This window comes from Pelobates fuscus, chromosome 6 (genome assembly GCF_036172605.1).
Source record: "Pelobates fuscus isolate aPelFus1 chromosome 6, aPelFus1.pri, whole genome shotgun sequence".
NCBI classification, from domain to species: domain Eukaryota; kingdom Metazoa; phylum Chordata; class Amphibia; order Anura; family Pelobatidae; genus Pelobates; species Pelobates fuscus.
In genome coordinates this window covers 41,940,816-41,955,001 of record NC_086322.1, presented here as the reverse complement: position 1 = coordinate 41,955,001, position 14,186 = coordinate 41,940,816, and the positions used below count along the sequence as shown (strand labels likewise).

At 38.9% G+C, this 14,186-nt stretch overlaps 1 protein-coding gene across 1 annotated transcript in view; it reads left to right on the top strand.

Annotated features, from left to right (window-relative positions):
• Nucleotides 1-13,819, top strand: part of SUCLG1 (succinate-CoA ligase GDP/ADP-forming subunit alpha) — a 44,604-nt gene extending 30,785 nt beyond the window's left edge. Inside the window, exons 6-9 of the mRNA XM_063457617.1 lie at nucleotides 4,385-4,468; nucleotides 7,506-7,657; nucleotides 11,524-11,712; nucleotides 13,578-13,819. Coding sequence (XP_063313687.1) covers nucleotides 4,385-4,468; nucleotides 7,506-7,657; nucleotides 11,524-11,712; nucleotides 13,578-13,604 — 452 coding nt within the window. The 3' untranslated portion in view covers nucleotides 13,605-13,819. The remainder of the gene's footprint in view (nucleotides 1-4,384; nucleotides 4,469-7,505; nucleotides 7,658-11,523; nucleotides 11,713-13,577) is intronic.
• The last annotated feature ends 367 nt before the right edge of the window (nucleotides 13,820-14,186 follow it).

The following is a 14,186-nucleotide window of genomic DNA, read 5'->3' as shown; positions in this document are numbered from 1 at the left end:
GGCCGCATGTTCGACATCCCTGCTCTAAAGGAACCTTATAATAAGGAACCCTGAAGTCCCTCTAGTGGCTTTCTGGATGTACAGGAGGAGGAGAAAGAGAGCAGACTCTTAGCCCTGCACCTGAAATGTTAAAAGGCAGATAATGTTGGCTGTTTAAAAGATTAAAAATGTGTCCGACACTAACTTGCACACAGTGCTTTTAAAATGAGATATGTTCTATAATCTATCAAAACCTGAACTGAAGCTGCCTGCTGTCTCTCTCACACTTCTATCTCAGTCTCAAACTTTAGGACTGTGCAATGTGAATGGGGGAGGATACAACCAGCAGATTTCAAAGCTCTCGGAGTATAGCCTCAGTTTTGTTCTGAAGACAAGTTAACTGTCTCTGCAGACAAAGAGAGAAAATATTTCAGGCAGACAGAGGGGACAGATCTGTATTATCTCAGAAAAGCTAAACTAAGTTCCTATGGAGGAGTTTCTGGCTCTACTTGTGCTTATGAGGAAGCAAATTCTAAAAAGAGACAGCCACTAGAGGCTGGATTAACCCTAGTGTTTCTCTGAAACTGCTATGTTTACAGCTGCAGGGTTAACAGTAGATGGATCTGGCACCCAGATCACTTCATTGAGCTGAAGTGGTCTGGGTGCCTATAGTGGTCCTTTAACTACTTACAATAGGTGGGTACCAGGGCACTCTTAGCACCATAACCACTACAGAGTCACTAGTAGTTATGGTGTTTGGAGTGTTACTTTAACAATGTATGCATGTTATGATTGCTGATTATTACCCAGTGTTCTAAGCTACTTAACCAAGATATATCAAAATGACATGTTTATCTTAACCGTGATTTGTACAAGAATAAAATCTCATTGTGTTTTCACTTAGATTAAAGTTTTTATATTACATTCCTCGTTGCACTTTTTTAGAGAGGGAATTATTTTAAATTGTCTACTTGATTAGCCATCTTCTGTTGATTAAATCAATGTTAAATGTCTTTGCTAGTGTTTACAGCGGCAGAGTTATTAAAGTGTTGGTAAAACACTGAGCATGACATGTGCTTGAATATCCCATTTGCAGATAAACATTGATGATAGTAATGCTTCCCTGCTAGTGAGTGTGTTGGGAAATGTCCCACATACACTTGTGCTGTTTTATTTTGTTGTTAGTTTTTTCCTGTGTTTACAATATCTTATTATACCCAGCACATACACACGATAATGAAAGTGGCCTCCCACTTATTGTGCATACACATGGCAGGATTATTTTGTAATGGTGGAAACCTAGATAAAGCATCTTTTTCATCAGCATTTGCATCATTCTTTACCTAGCACACTGCCTGACCAGAAGAAGAGTTGTGGAGAAGTTGTGATCTACATTTTACACCTATGTATTAAAATTACTGATCAGTTCCCCTGAAGTTCCCATATAGAAAGCCTGCCCCTGGCAAACTATGTATAAAAACAAGTTTTGAAATACTTAATTGAACAATTGTTCCTTCCTGTCCTTAATCTGGGGATTTATTGCTCTGTATAGAAAGTCTTAATGTGTGTGGTGGGCCACCGCCACTTAGTACCATGCCCACTGAGCATTCGTATATTTTTCCCCTTGTATTTTTTGTTCCGACTGTATATTCTTAAGGTTACCCCTTGCATTCTGTGATTCCCCATGTATTTGTATGCATTTCTCGTATTTTGCCCTGTGTACCGTTCGGGAGTACCCAATGCGAACGGAGCCTATTTGCCTCCCAAACGCGGACCACCCCAGTGCCCCATTAGAATGTTCACACCAATCCATCAGAACGGTCGCACCTGCAACATAAGTGTGAAACCGCAAGGGAAATAATTGAGTGCTCCCCTGGGTGGCCGCCAGTTCATACAGACGAACCCCACCTCGGGGGAGCATTCGTATCTCGAAACGATACACTTCCCTTGCAGGGTCTTCACGCCGGGACTCCATGAACGGGTCCCTGAGGTTTGTGGGGACACTGTTGGAGTAACAGCGGCTTGGATCTCCCTACCTGCTCCTAATATAGCTATAATCACTATTTCCTCTACCCGGGAGCTAAGTGGAGGTAACCGCCAGAGAGAGGCGCTAGCAATAGCGAATCCCTGGAGCTGTGAGTCGGCCACGAAGCCACGTGGGTCCCGCAGGCCGCCTGGAAGTCCGTAAAGACCAATGTGAGAAGGAGAGTCCATTCAAACTGGGTTAGCACCATTCTCCTGATTGGTCAGCACCAGTGAGCGCTGATTGGTCGCTGCGGGGTGCAGGTGACCAATCAGAGAAGGAGCTCCTGTTTCAGCCCTTACTCCTGATTGAGCGGAAAAACCCCTCTCCTCCTCGAGCGCCGATTGATGCAACTGGGTTATGCGCCTTTTCTGATTGGGCGGCGAAACCCCTCTCCTCCCAGAGCGCTGATTGGCGCAAATTGGTTTTGCGCCTTTCAGCTGATTGGTTGTTGCTTGTTTTAGATGCGAAGTTTGAATTTACTGGACTAAACCAAACAACTCTGTGGAACTAATCAGATAGCCCTGCTATTTGCTAGATGGAACCCGGGGCTATCTAGTGATATGTTTTATATGTATAACCCCCCCCCCCCCTCCTTTCTGGGGCGCAGTTGCCCCAAAGTGTTTCCCCATATATGTAATGTGTTTTAATGTGTGTACCTGTGGGAAAGCATTGGACTGGCTAACAATCTGCAATTCTGATGATGTCCTCAATTAAAAGCCAGATCTGGGGCGGGGCCTGCGCATGTGGACCCACGCAGCGCAGGAAATAAGGTGAGTTTACACCTTTTTTAAGTAGACTGAGGGGGGAGCAAGCCACCTAAATGGTGGGTTTAACACTATAGGGTCAGGAATACATGTTTGTGTTCCTGACCCTATAGTGTCCCTTTAAAGACATCATCAAAAGTGGTGATCTGAGCCAATCACAATGCTTTCACATAGGATTGGCTGAGACTGTCAAGGAGTCAGATCAGGGGCAGAGCCAGCACAAGTCAAACACAGCCCTGGCCAATTAGCATCTCTTCATAGAGATGAATTGAATCCATGCATCTCTATGACAAAAATTTAGTGTCTGCATGCAGAGGGAGGAGACACTGAATGGTAGTGCTGCACATTATACACGACTGCTTAAGAAAGCACCTCTAGCAGCCATTTGAGGAGTGGCCAGTGAAGTTATCCCTAGGCTGTAATGTAAACACTGTATTTTCTCTGAAAAGACAGTCTTTACAGCAAAAAGCCTGAAGGGAATGATTCTACTCACCAGAACAAATGCAATAAGCTGTAGTTGTTCTGGTGACTATAGTGCCCCTTTAAATAAATGTGAAGGGTTCATTTATGCACACTTTTTGCTGTAAACATTTGCTCGCGACTCAATGACAGTAGTAAATTGACAGTTAAACTGTCCCAAACGGACCTTGGACGAAGACTGAGATTTTTGTAGCCTAATACAAATCTGTGTTTTGCAGCTTAAATAGCCCGTGGACAGCTGCTGTGTACCCCAGCTCTTGTTTTTATTGCATATATCTTTAAAAGGCATATGACATACAAAATAACCCTCAATTTCTTCAGTTTGCACTACTTTGGTATAAGCACTAGGTGGTGATATAACAGCACTATTTAGTAAAGCTGTTTAAAAAAAAAAAAAAATGTTTTATCAAAAGTTATGAATGTGTATTTTTGCAAATAGAATTAAACTGTGATTGAGTTAAATGGTTTTAGACTAGTTTTTTTTGTTTTTCCTCCAGCTGCTTGATTAGCTAGAATACTCTGCATACAAAATGCACAGCAGATTAAATAGAAAATTATATAACGGTGTGATAGAATGCTTTGTTCTTGGTTACTGTGGGGGTCATGTTGCTGTGATACGCAACAGCGACATTACTCTGCTTCCATTTCATGCCTATAGTCACAATAGCGTGTCTTTTGTTTCCTGCAACTGTCAAAATTACTTGCTAAGCCCTAATACTTTTCTAACAACCTACTTCATACCCCTACTTTTACCCTTTGTGTCACTATACCCCACTCCCTCTAGAATGTAAGCTCATGGAGCAGGGTCCTCAACCCCTCTGTTCCTGTGCGTCCAGTTGTCTGGTTACAATTATTATTATTATTATTATTATTATTTATAGAGCGCCGTCAATTACATGTCTGTTAGTCCACCCATTGTACAGCGCTACGGAATCTGATAGCGCTATATACATAATAAAATAATAATAATAACGTGTTTCAACGTCTTGCTGAAAATAATTCCTAGATATCTGTTTATCAATAAAGAAAACTCTTTTAATGTCTTCCTTACCTACTTGTGACTTGGTCCTCACAATTACACCGAAATTATCTACTCTGAGGTTAATACAATTTTTCCTGGTTCCTTTTCCTGCAGGTATTGTTTCAAGATCAGGAACTCTGACATATGAAGCTGTTCATCAGACGACGCAGGTTGGATTGGGGCAGTCTCTGTGTGTTGGTATGTCCCTTGTGTTTTAACTTTTGATTAGTGGAGCATAAGGAGAAACTCATCCTGGTGTTACTATAGTTACTGTGGATCAAGCTGCGTCTGTTTAAATCTCCCTATTATGTATAATCTACCAAAGTTCTGCAGCACCCTATAGAAAAGGCTTCTAATAGTACATAAAACATGTTCACAAACAGCTGACTGGATTTGCTACTGGTTTAGAAACATTGCATCACTGCCCTTTGATTGGTTCACTCCAGATAATTTACAAATTTATTGTAGAAAAAGAGAGGATGAAAGCAATGATTTTTCTTAATGTCAACTTGAGATGAAGACTCTTGGCTTGCATATCCTCCACTTTCACCTGATTTCTTTGCTGTACTTCAAGTTCTCTTTATTATTTGCAAGGTTTAACTTATTGCTCAAATGGTTAGCATTTAAGGCAAAGCAGGTACTTGTTTTAGAGGATTATACCTCTTTCATATAAATACTGGCAGCAAATGGGGCGTTATGGGAAGCTAAGGGGCACTCCAGGCACCAGTACAACTTCAATGCATTTGATAGATTTTGACCTCATTATGCTGTATTTTTATTGCATGACCATCTGTCATCCATCAGAATAATAAGCCGGCCTCCTTCGCTACACCCAGCCATGCCAGAAAGACTTCCTTATCAATGGTATGCACACAGTCTTTGTCCCAACAACACCCAATGAGCTGCTTTAAATTTACAACTTGGCTGCAGATGGTAAGAGAAACTATAAACCAGTAGTGATATTCTTACTATATGTCTACCTGGATTTCCTCTCCTTCTAATGCAGGTTGCTTTATAGTTCAGATCACTTGGTGCTATCAGTGGCTGAGCGGTGTACAGACACTGGATAAGGAAGTCTTTTTCTGGAATAAGGGTGAATGGCTAAATAGTGCAGCCTTCTGCTAAACTTGATTTTGATTTTTTTTTTTTTTTTTTATGCAAAGGTTTAAGCATGCAAAAAACATACTATCAAATGCATTAATGGGATACTATAGTCACCAGAACCACTACAGCTTGATATAGCTCTGATGTCTACAGCTTGCCCCTGCTGGCTTTTTAATGTAAACACTGCCTTTTCAGAGAAAAGTCAGTGTATACATTACTGCTTAGTAACGCCTCTCGTGGCAGTCACTCAGACAGCCACTAGAGGTGCTTACTGTGTTAGTGCTGCATGGAGATGCTGAACACTCCCCATAAAGGTGCATTGATTCAATGCATCTCTATGAGGAGATGCTTATTGGTGCATTGAATTGCCTGAGATCCTCAAATTTGATCTCAGCCAAGGAGGCGGGCCTGGGCCAGCCATGACAAAACAAACGAGGTGCTGGAAATAAGGTGAGGGGGGGGGGGGGGGCGGGGGACAGGAACAAGGGGTATCGAACACCTAAACAGCGGTTTTAGAACTATAGTGTCAGGAATACATGTTTCTATGGCTGGAGTGTCCCTTTAACTCAATTTCATAGACATGTATGGAAAAATGAAGTTGCCTAAGCAATCTCATGTGTTATTGATTGAAGACACTACCACTATGTAATGATCAGAATTTGGGTGTTTTATATAAAAAAGATAAGTAATCGCCAGTTCACCAAGGAATCCTCAAACTTTGATGTGTTCCTTTATGATTAGACATTCAAATAAAGGAGGTCTGCTGTTTTTACTGTGACTGGGATTTTTATTTTTTGGTGAAGGAAAAGAAAGGTCTGGAGAACAAAATGAAATGTAGGCTTTCATAAACTTTAATCTGAGTTCTTGATGCAGCTTCTCTGTGCATTGAAGGGCGATCTGTAGAGCACTATAAAACAGACATGCATCAGAATGTCATTAAACTTCATTTAAAATGAATTGCTAAATAATGAGTTTTGTGTCTCTCACAGAAACAGGATTATGTCAGTCAGTTTGATCTACTGACAGTTACTTTATCTTATTTAAACTATTTAAACCAGTTTCCCCGCAGGTCTATTCCCAATTAAAATAGAAATAAGATGTATTGCGCTAACATGGCTCATTGTGCATGCCCTCCGCAAAGCGCTGATTACATTGACAGCAATATCTGGAGGACACGTAAATCGATTTGCTTTCAGAACTGAGATACAGTCTTGGCGTAATTGCTTGTTTTTAGTATTGGCTCATGAACTGAAATCTCTAGTTAATCTTATAAAATGTCTGTTTAAAATTGAGGCAAAACTGAGGAAAGGGAAACAAATATACGGTATCTGAGCAAATACATAAAATAATTTAACTTTTGACTGAAAGTAGACTTGATGTCAAGCTGCACATGGAGCTGGTTTGTAAGACAATATTTAGTGTGTTTATGCATGTAGCTTTCTAAATGGGTTCCTTTTTGGAAAACAGATTTCCAAGGTTGACTTATGTGGAACTTATAGACCCTTCATATATGTTGTTGGGTATTGCTGTCTACCGATCCATCTTCTCCACTTTTTGTCATAATTACATTTATCAGATCATAACACTATTTCAATGTTTGTGTTCTGTGTGACTGCTTCTTCACTGGCACTTTTTTGCCAAGTCCGTTTGGATTCCGGAAGCCCTCTAGTGGCTGTCTGTTAGACAGCCACACAGGGCAGACTTAGAGCTACATTGTAAACTAAGTGCAAAATGATCACAGCACCCAGACCACTTAAATTAGCTGAAGTGGTCTGGGTGCCTACAGTGTCCCTTTAATAGGTCAGGACCACTTGGAATCCTGATTCTCTCTTTTTGCTTGTGAAGTGATATGTTTATATTTTTGAAATGCTCTTTCTTTTTAAATAAAGGGCTAGGTTACACCATTAAATAAAGGTGTAGCATACACCTCGCATCACCACCTGTGACTACTAGAGTAACCTGAGTTGGATAAACTAGACATGTATTTAATATATATATATATATATATATATATATATATTTAAATATAGATCGATCACTTTCTCATGATCTTTCTATACATGATGTGTAGATTAACTGATACGCTGCACAATTTTTAACATTATGAATTATGTTCTCCTAAATTTTAAAGGTATTGGTGGAGATCCATTCAATGGAACCAATTTCATTGACTGCCTTGACGTCTTCTTGAAGGATCCTAAAACAGAAGGTATCATCCTGATCGGTGAGATAGGTGGAAGTGCTGAAGAAAATGCTGCTAATTTCCTGAAAGAACACAATACCGTAAGTATTGGGAAAATATATAGATTTTTTTTTTTTTTTTAAATGCACTCTCCAGAAACATGTATGCTTAATTTTGCTCAAGTAGTTTGTTTAATTTTGAAGTTATATACCTAACATTACAAACCGATGTAAGTGTATTAAATATTACAATACAGAACATTACATAGCTTTACCCTTGTGCATTTTACTTGCTTCCATTTTGAGATTGTTTTCAAGTTTTTTGTAAAACAAGGAATATATGACCTAGGTAAATGGGTTTAGGATCATATATGTATGTGTGTGTGTGTATATTTTTATAATGGTCTCATTTATTGTGTAATTTTGTGAAGCGCTGTGGAATGAGTTGGATATATACATATATCTTATCAGAAAATCCTTGCACTCAGGCTATAGTGTCCTATACTTGCCGGGTGCCCAGCCTGGGACTTTGGTTATCCAAAAAACCAGAGGAATGGCAGCAGTCACGGTCTTCAATAAAATATCTTCTGTATTAGCAAGATTAAAAAGTGAGATCAAGTAGGATCAACATTTCAGTCCTTTTCAGAACTTTCATCAGGATCAATACAACATTGAACTGCCATTCCTATTGTTTATTTTTATATATCTATCAATTACAAAATGTTACAGGAACAATAGGTAGATGAGGACCCTGCTCAAAAGAAGTGGAGTGGAGTATAAAAACACAATAGGAAGGGCATCAAAGGGGACAGCAAACAAAAAAACAAGGTGGAAAAGTAGCAGAACTTCAGCATTTCTGAACAGATGGGTTTTGTGGGGCTTCTTAAACTATTGAAGTCTAGGGTAGAGTCTAATGGGGTTAGACAGGCTATTCCAAAGTAAAGGAGACACCCGTGGAAAGTCCAAGTTTGCAGTAAGGGTGCAAGCAGCAGACATGAGAAGGTCACCTGCAGAGCAAAGAGACCATAAAGGGGCATACCTACAAATCGGGGAGGAAATATTACAGGGGCCAGAGTTGTTTAGAGCTTTGTAGGTAAGGGTTAGTATTTTGAATATTTACACCTATAGAATACAGGAAGCCAGTGTAAGGATCTACAGATGAGCAAGGTATGAGAGGAGCGACAGGAGAGAAGATCAGCCTGGCAGCAGCTTTCGTTACAGATTGTAGCAGGGCAAGTACGGCTTCTGGGGAGACGAATCAGGAGAGAATTACAGTAATTCTGGTGAGAAATTCAGAGCATGAACAAGCTCATTTGCAGCATCTTGCATAAAGAAGAAGTGGATGCGGGCAATGGTTTTTAAGGTGGAATTGACCGTTTTTAGCAACGGACTGGATATGAGGTACAAAGGTGAGGCCAGGATCAATAACACCAAAACAGCGAGCTTGCAAGGATGGCTGATGCAGGAGTCCTCAACTTGCAAGGAAAATGAAAGAGCAGGGTCAGTATTATGAAGAGGGCAAAAGAGCTCTGATTTATAGAGACTGAGTTTCAGAAAGACAGGCAAGCAGTGACACATTGTAGGACAGCGGGAGAGAGATCAGGGGCGGATAGCTAGATCTGGGTGTCATCGGCATACAGGTGGTAGCAGAACCCAAAGGAATTAATGAGTTTGCCAAGAGGAACCATGTAAAGAGAGAGCTGAAGTGGACCAAGAACAGTGTCTAGGAACTCCAACCTATGCACAATGAGAGGATGAGGTGTCCTTGGAAAAGGAGACACTGAATGAGCTTTGTGAGAGAAAAACCATGAGAAGACAGTGTCACAGATAACGAGGAATTCAAGAGTTTGGAAAAGGTCAACAGATCAGCAGTGTCAGAGATGTCAAGAAGAATTTGTAAGTAGTAGCCTTTCTATTTAGCTACGATTAGGTCTTTTGTAACTATAGTCAGAGCAGTCTTAGTAGAGTGGAGGGAGCGTAAGCCAGACTGAAGAGGATAGAGAGAGTTGGAATTGAGGAAGCAAGTAAAACGAGCAAAGACATTGATTATTCTTGATCTCTTATTTAACAGCATCGTCCATTTGCTCTTGTGTTTGCTACTTCATCTTTTCTCACCTCCTGTTGTAAACTAATTTGTTTCCCTTCCTTGCTTTGAAATTTATAGAGATTAGTACTTCTAACCACATTAACAGCAAGTTAAGCTGCAGTTTTTTTAATGAGAACTGGGAAATAGTTAGAAATGTAGTTAGTGTGTGCAAAATGACAATGGAAATGTTTCCAAGTTTAATGAGCAGTTCTTATTACCCCATTCAAACATAAGTTTGATCAGTAATTATTTTATTGTGATCCATACCTCCCCGCATACAGAGTATTTCCCTTTTAACACACATATCTGCTAGTACTTTTCTGGAGGTCCGTTTTACTCTACCGGTCCATGTGCTTTATCACTTTTTGTGAGCAGACTCTGCTTTTGTTAGAACTTAATTTCTTTATTGATTTGACAAATTTATAGAAACATAGAATGTGACGGCAAATAAGAACCATTCGGCCCATCTAATCAATTTTCGAAATACTTTCATTAGTCCCTGTGATAAAGCAAAAAGTATATGCACTAAAAATATATATGAAATAAATGTATAGTATGTTGGATAGGAGTAATCCCAGGTGTACCTCACTAACACCAAAATAGTAAATACAGACAAAGAGGTGGGAAAAACACCCAAATAAACGTACAAAATTCTAGTACAACCGGGGAATTGGATCCAGGATAGATAAATCTTTAGAAAATAATAGTAAATCTGAAATCATAAAAATTATATCATAGTGTAATACAGTTTAGATATAATAAACATGTGTAGTGCTAGTAGCAAACTCACAAACGTAAGTAGAAAGCAGGCTCCTCACCCCTCCTGGAGTTAAATAGAATCTAGAGTTGATAGTTGATTCTTTGGTGGAAAATATCTTCAAAGGAATGTTGGAAGAAAACCATACATGGTGAAGTATGTAGAAAATTGGAAAACAATTTATTAGAATGCACTTACAGACAGGTAGATGCTATAGGCATATCTCCACTTCAAGTGGAATAAAAGGCAGCGTGATGGTCTGGAAACAGTCCGATTTGGCTGCAGAAAATTAAAAGAAAAGTATACAATAAAAACAGAATGTGTAAACAAATCAAAAGTCCTTAAATCCAACGCGTTTCGTCCAAATAGTAGCAAAGGACTTCTTCAGGGATATAATGTTTCTTCAAATGTAGCGCTTCTTATACCTGCAATAATTCTTCGCAATTCGATGAATCTTTCCTTGTAAGTTTTATCCTGTAATCCATGAACCAGTTTAATAGCCCTTCGCTGAACTCTCTAAAGTATCGATATCCTTTTGGAGATACGGTCTCCAGTACTGCGTACAATACTCCAAGGGAGGTCTCACCAATGTTCTGTACAATGGCATGAGCACTGCCAATACCTCTCCCTATACAATCAAGCATTCTGCTAGCATTTACTGCTGTTCTATTATATTGTCTGCCTACCTTTCAGTCATCTGAAATAATTACCCCTAAATGCCGTTCCTCAGATGTTGAGGTTAGTAGAGTATCAAATATTCTGTACTCTCTGCCTTTGGGTTTTTACGTCCAAAATACATTATCTTGCACTTATTCACATTAAATGTCAGCTGCCTCAACTCTGAGCGTTTTTCTAGTTTTCCAAAATTATTTGCCATTTGGCTTATCCCTCCTGGAACATCAGCAAAAATACATACCTTAGCATCAAGACCTTCTGCAATATCACAAAAAAAAAAAAAAATCAAGAGAATGGGTCCAAGTACAGATCCCTGAGGTACATCACTCTTTTTATTTATACTTTGCCTTTTTTTTCTGTTCAATCTCAATATATAAGAAACTTATTTTCGTTAATAAAAAAAAAAAAACACATTGTGTAATGTTTTTTTTTTTTTCATTTTTTTTGTAGGGTCCTGATGCCAAACCTGTAGTGTCATTCATTGCTGGCCTGACTGCTCCACCAGGCAGAAGAATGGGACATGCTGGTGCAATCATTGCAGGTGGAAAAGGCGGGGCAAAGGAGAAAATTGCAGCTTTGCAGAGAGCTGGCGTGGTTGTCAGCATGTCCCCTGCCCAGCTGGGCAGCACTATGCACAAGGTAAATGACACAGATGTTCCAAATTCTGTAGCACAGAATCCCTGAGCTTTGCAAAGTGATTATGATTGTTAAATCAATGTGTTTTTCATGTGCTTTGGCCGTTTTAATTATAATGAGCAGTGTTTGCTTGTGAGCCATATATATTCTTTTTTTTTCCTCTCTCTCATGCTTCTCTTCAGCCTCCAGATATTATAAGTGCTATAAGAACGTGCAAGGTCTCACTGTAAAACCTGATCTAAACACCATAGAGCACGAGCCAGGCTTAATTGTTTAGAATGAAAATTTCACTTGGCACAGTAACATGCAAATGGCACAGAATAGCTGTATTACAGCACAGCTGTCAGGAAATGGCACACAGTCATGCTACTTATGAAACATTCATTCCGTAGTGCTGGAGGTATTTTGAAGCTGTAAATGACTTCAGCTTTTCTTCTAATAACGTATAATTGTCATACACATCCTGATTGTGTTGTCGGTGTGTTCATTTGGATTGCTCTCTCTTTGAAGCACAATCATTCTGTGCATTATTATTTTTTTTTTGTGCCTTTCATCTTAAAATCGCAACATCTCAGCAATTTAATACTCAAGTGAGACATATGTTATTATATTGCTTTGCTTTTGTGTCGCCCGCAGACCTGAGGGAGAAAAAAAACGCTCTAAACATAAGAGACTTTGTTGTGTTTAATGTTATGTTTTGTACAACCCTTTAGATAATAATCTTTTAGTGCAGATCGATATCCAGGTTATTATGGTTGCTTACCCAATACAGCACTTGTTGCGTTTTAATTAAATGTAATGCTGCCACAGTGTGAGCCCATTTACTTAAAAACGAATCAAGAGATTAATATTTACAGAAACACAACTTTTACGGTGTGCTTTCGCATTGCTGGTAAAGTATAGAAATAGGGCTGCATTCTTCCATACAAAGTACATCGCATGCAGTGCTTTTGTCAACATAGATATAACATGTTGAACTCGAAGTTCTTGAACAGGATTTTTTTTTTTTCTTTTTTCTTCTGAAGTGTGAATAGTTGAGAATTCAAACTGAATTCAAAGTAAATTTCAAATGTCAGGCTAAATTAGGCAAATTGAAAACCTAGAATGTTTCCATTTAAACTACTGTGGCTTAAAGTTTAAATTTACTTTTGAATTTTAACCACCGTTACATAAGCTTTCAGATCTGATTTTTTTCATTTTTTATTTTTTACATTTTTGAGAGTGAGCTAATTAGAGTATCACAGCTAAATATGACCCACAAAGTCAAACAACCTTTCGCTGGGGACACAGAGCATGCCCTGCTAGAATTGTGGGTTTTGGATTTATTGTTCAAGAGTTTTTGTAATTTTATGCAGCTATAAGCAAAATATTTAAGTGAGACAGATTAGCTTAACAGATAATATACCACATGCGTCTCTGAAATGTTTTACTTTATAAAACAACATTATTTTCAGCACAATATCAGGGCTGGAAACAACCTGCGTTCTCAAGGCAGGTGTAATGCCAATATGGCTGTAGGAGTGTGTTTATTTTTATAGTAAATTAGTCCTGACTTTTTGCAGACCTTAAATTCGACAAAGTTTTCCAAGTTTTACTATTTCCAAGTTGCTACGTGAAGATTTCCAACTAAATTGACTGTTTGAAATGAAAACTCAGAAATGCATGTTTTTGAAATAGTCACTGCAGTTCTGAATGTTTTGGCTGCATAACGTAATGTCTCTGTCACACACCAGGTGGCAACAGAGTACCAGTCTACTGTTGTGAAAATTTCCTGACCAAAAAAAAAAATTATATATATAAAAACACATATTCACATTTGCTCCGTTTTTGCAACATGTTTAACATTCTTATATTAATTCAATTCATAGGAATTTGAAAAGCGGAAAATGCTGTAGGAGCATGGAAGGAAACTGCACAGCACACATCCACCTTATCGTCCATCATGTCCATCCTTCTGTGGCCGCCCAAGGTTTACTCCAATATGTTGCACAGCCATGCAAAGCCATAACTGTTATTTTACTTCTCCCTAGATCAAAGTCTAACATGGATCTATTCACTTGACTGTACAGCCTTCCCTAATAAATACTTCCATTTATTTTGGGTCCTAGAAGTGTTTTGTGTTTTTTTTTTTATTCTGAAATGATATACAAATTTTGATTCTTCTAACTTAATAATTACTGTATGATTTAAGTGTTTGTAATTCTTTATTTTGGTAGTGCAAGTGAGTACAAAGAAGTGTGCAGTGCCACAACGACGTCTGCATGCAAATCAATTGTTGACATACGATAACATTGGTATGGCATACTGTATGTTACATTTGCACAATTTTTTAAGGTAAAAGATTACAAGAGCACATATGTGGATGATCTAAGTCAAGCAGTTCTAGCTAGTAATCAGAAGTACTTTCCCTCCATTCTGAGCATGGCTGAGTGGGAATGTGTTAGGGTAGCTGGTGAGAGCATACAATGAGAAACATG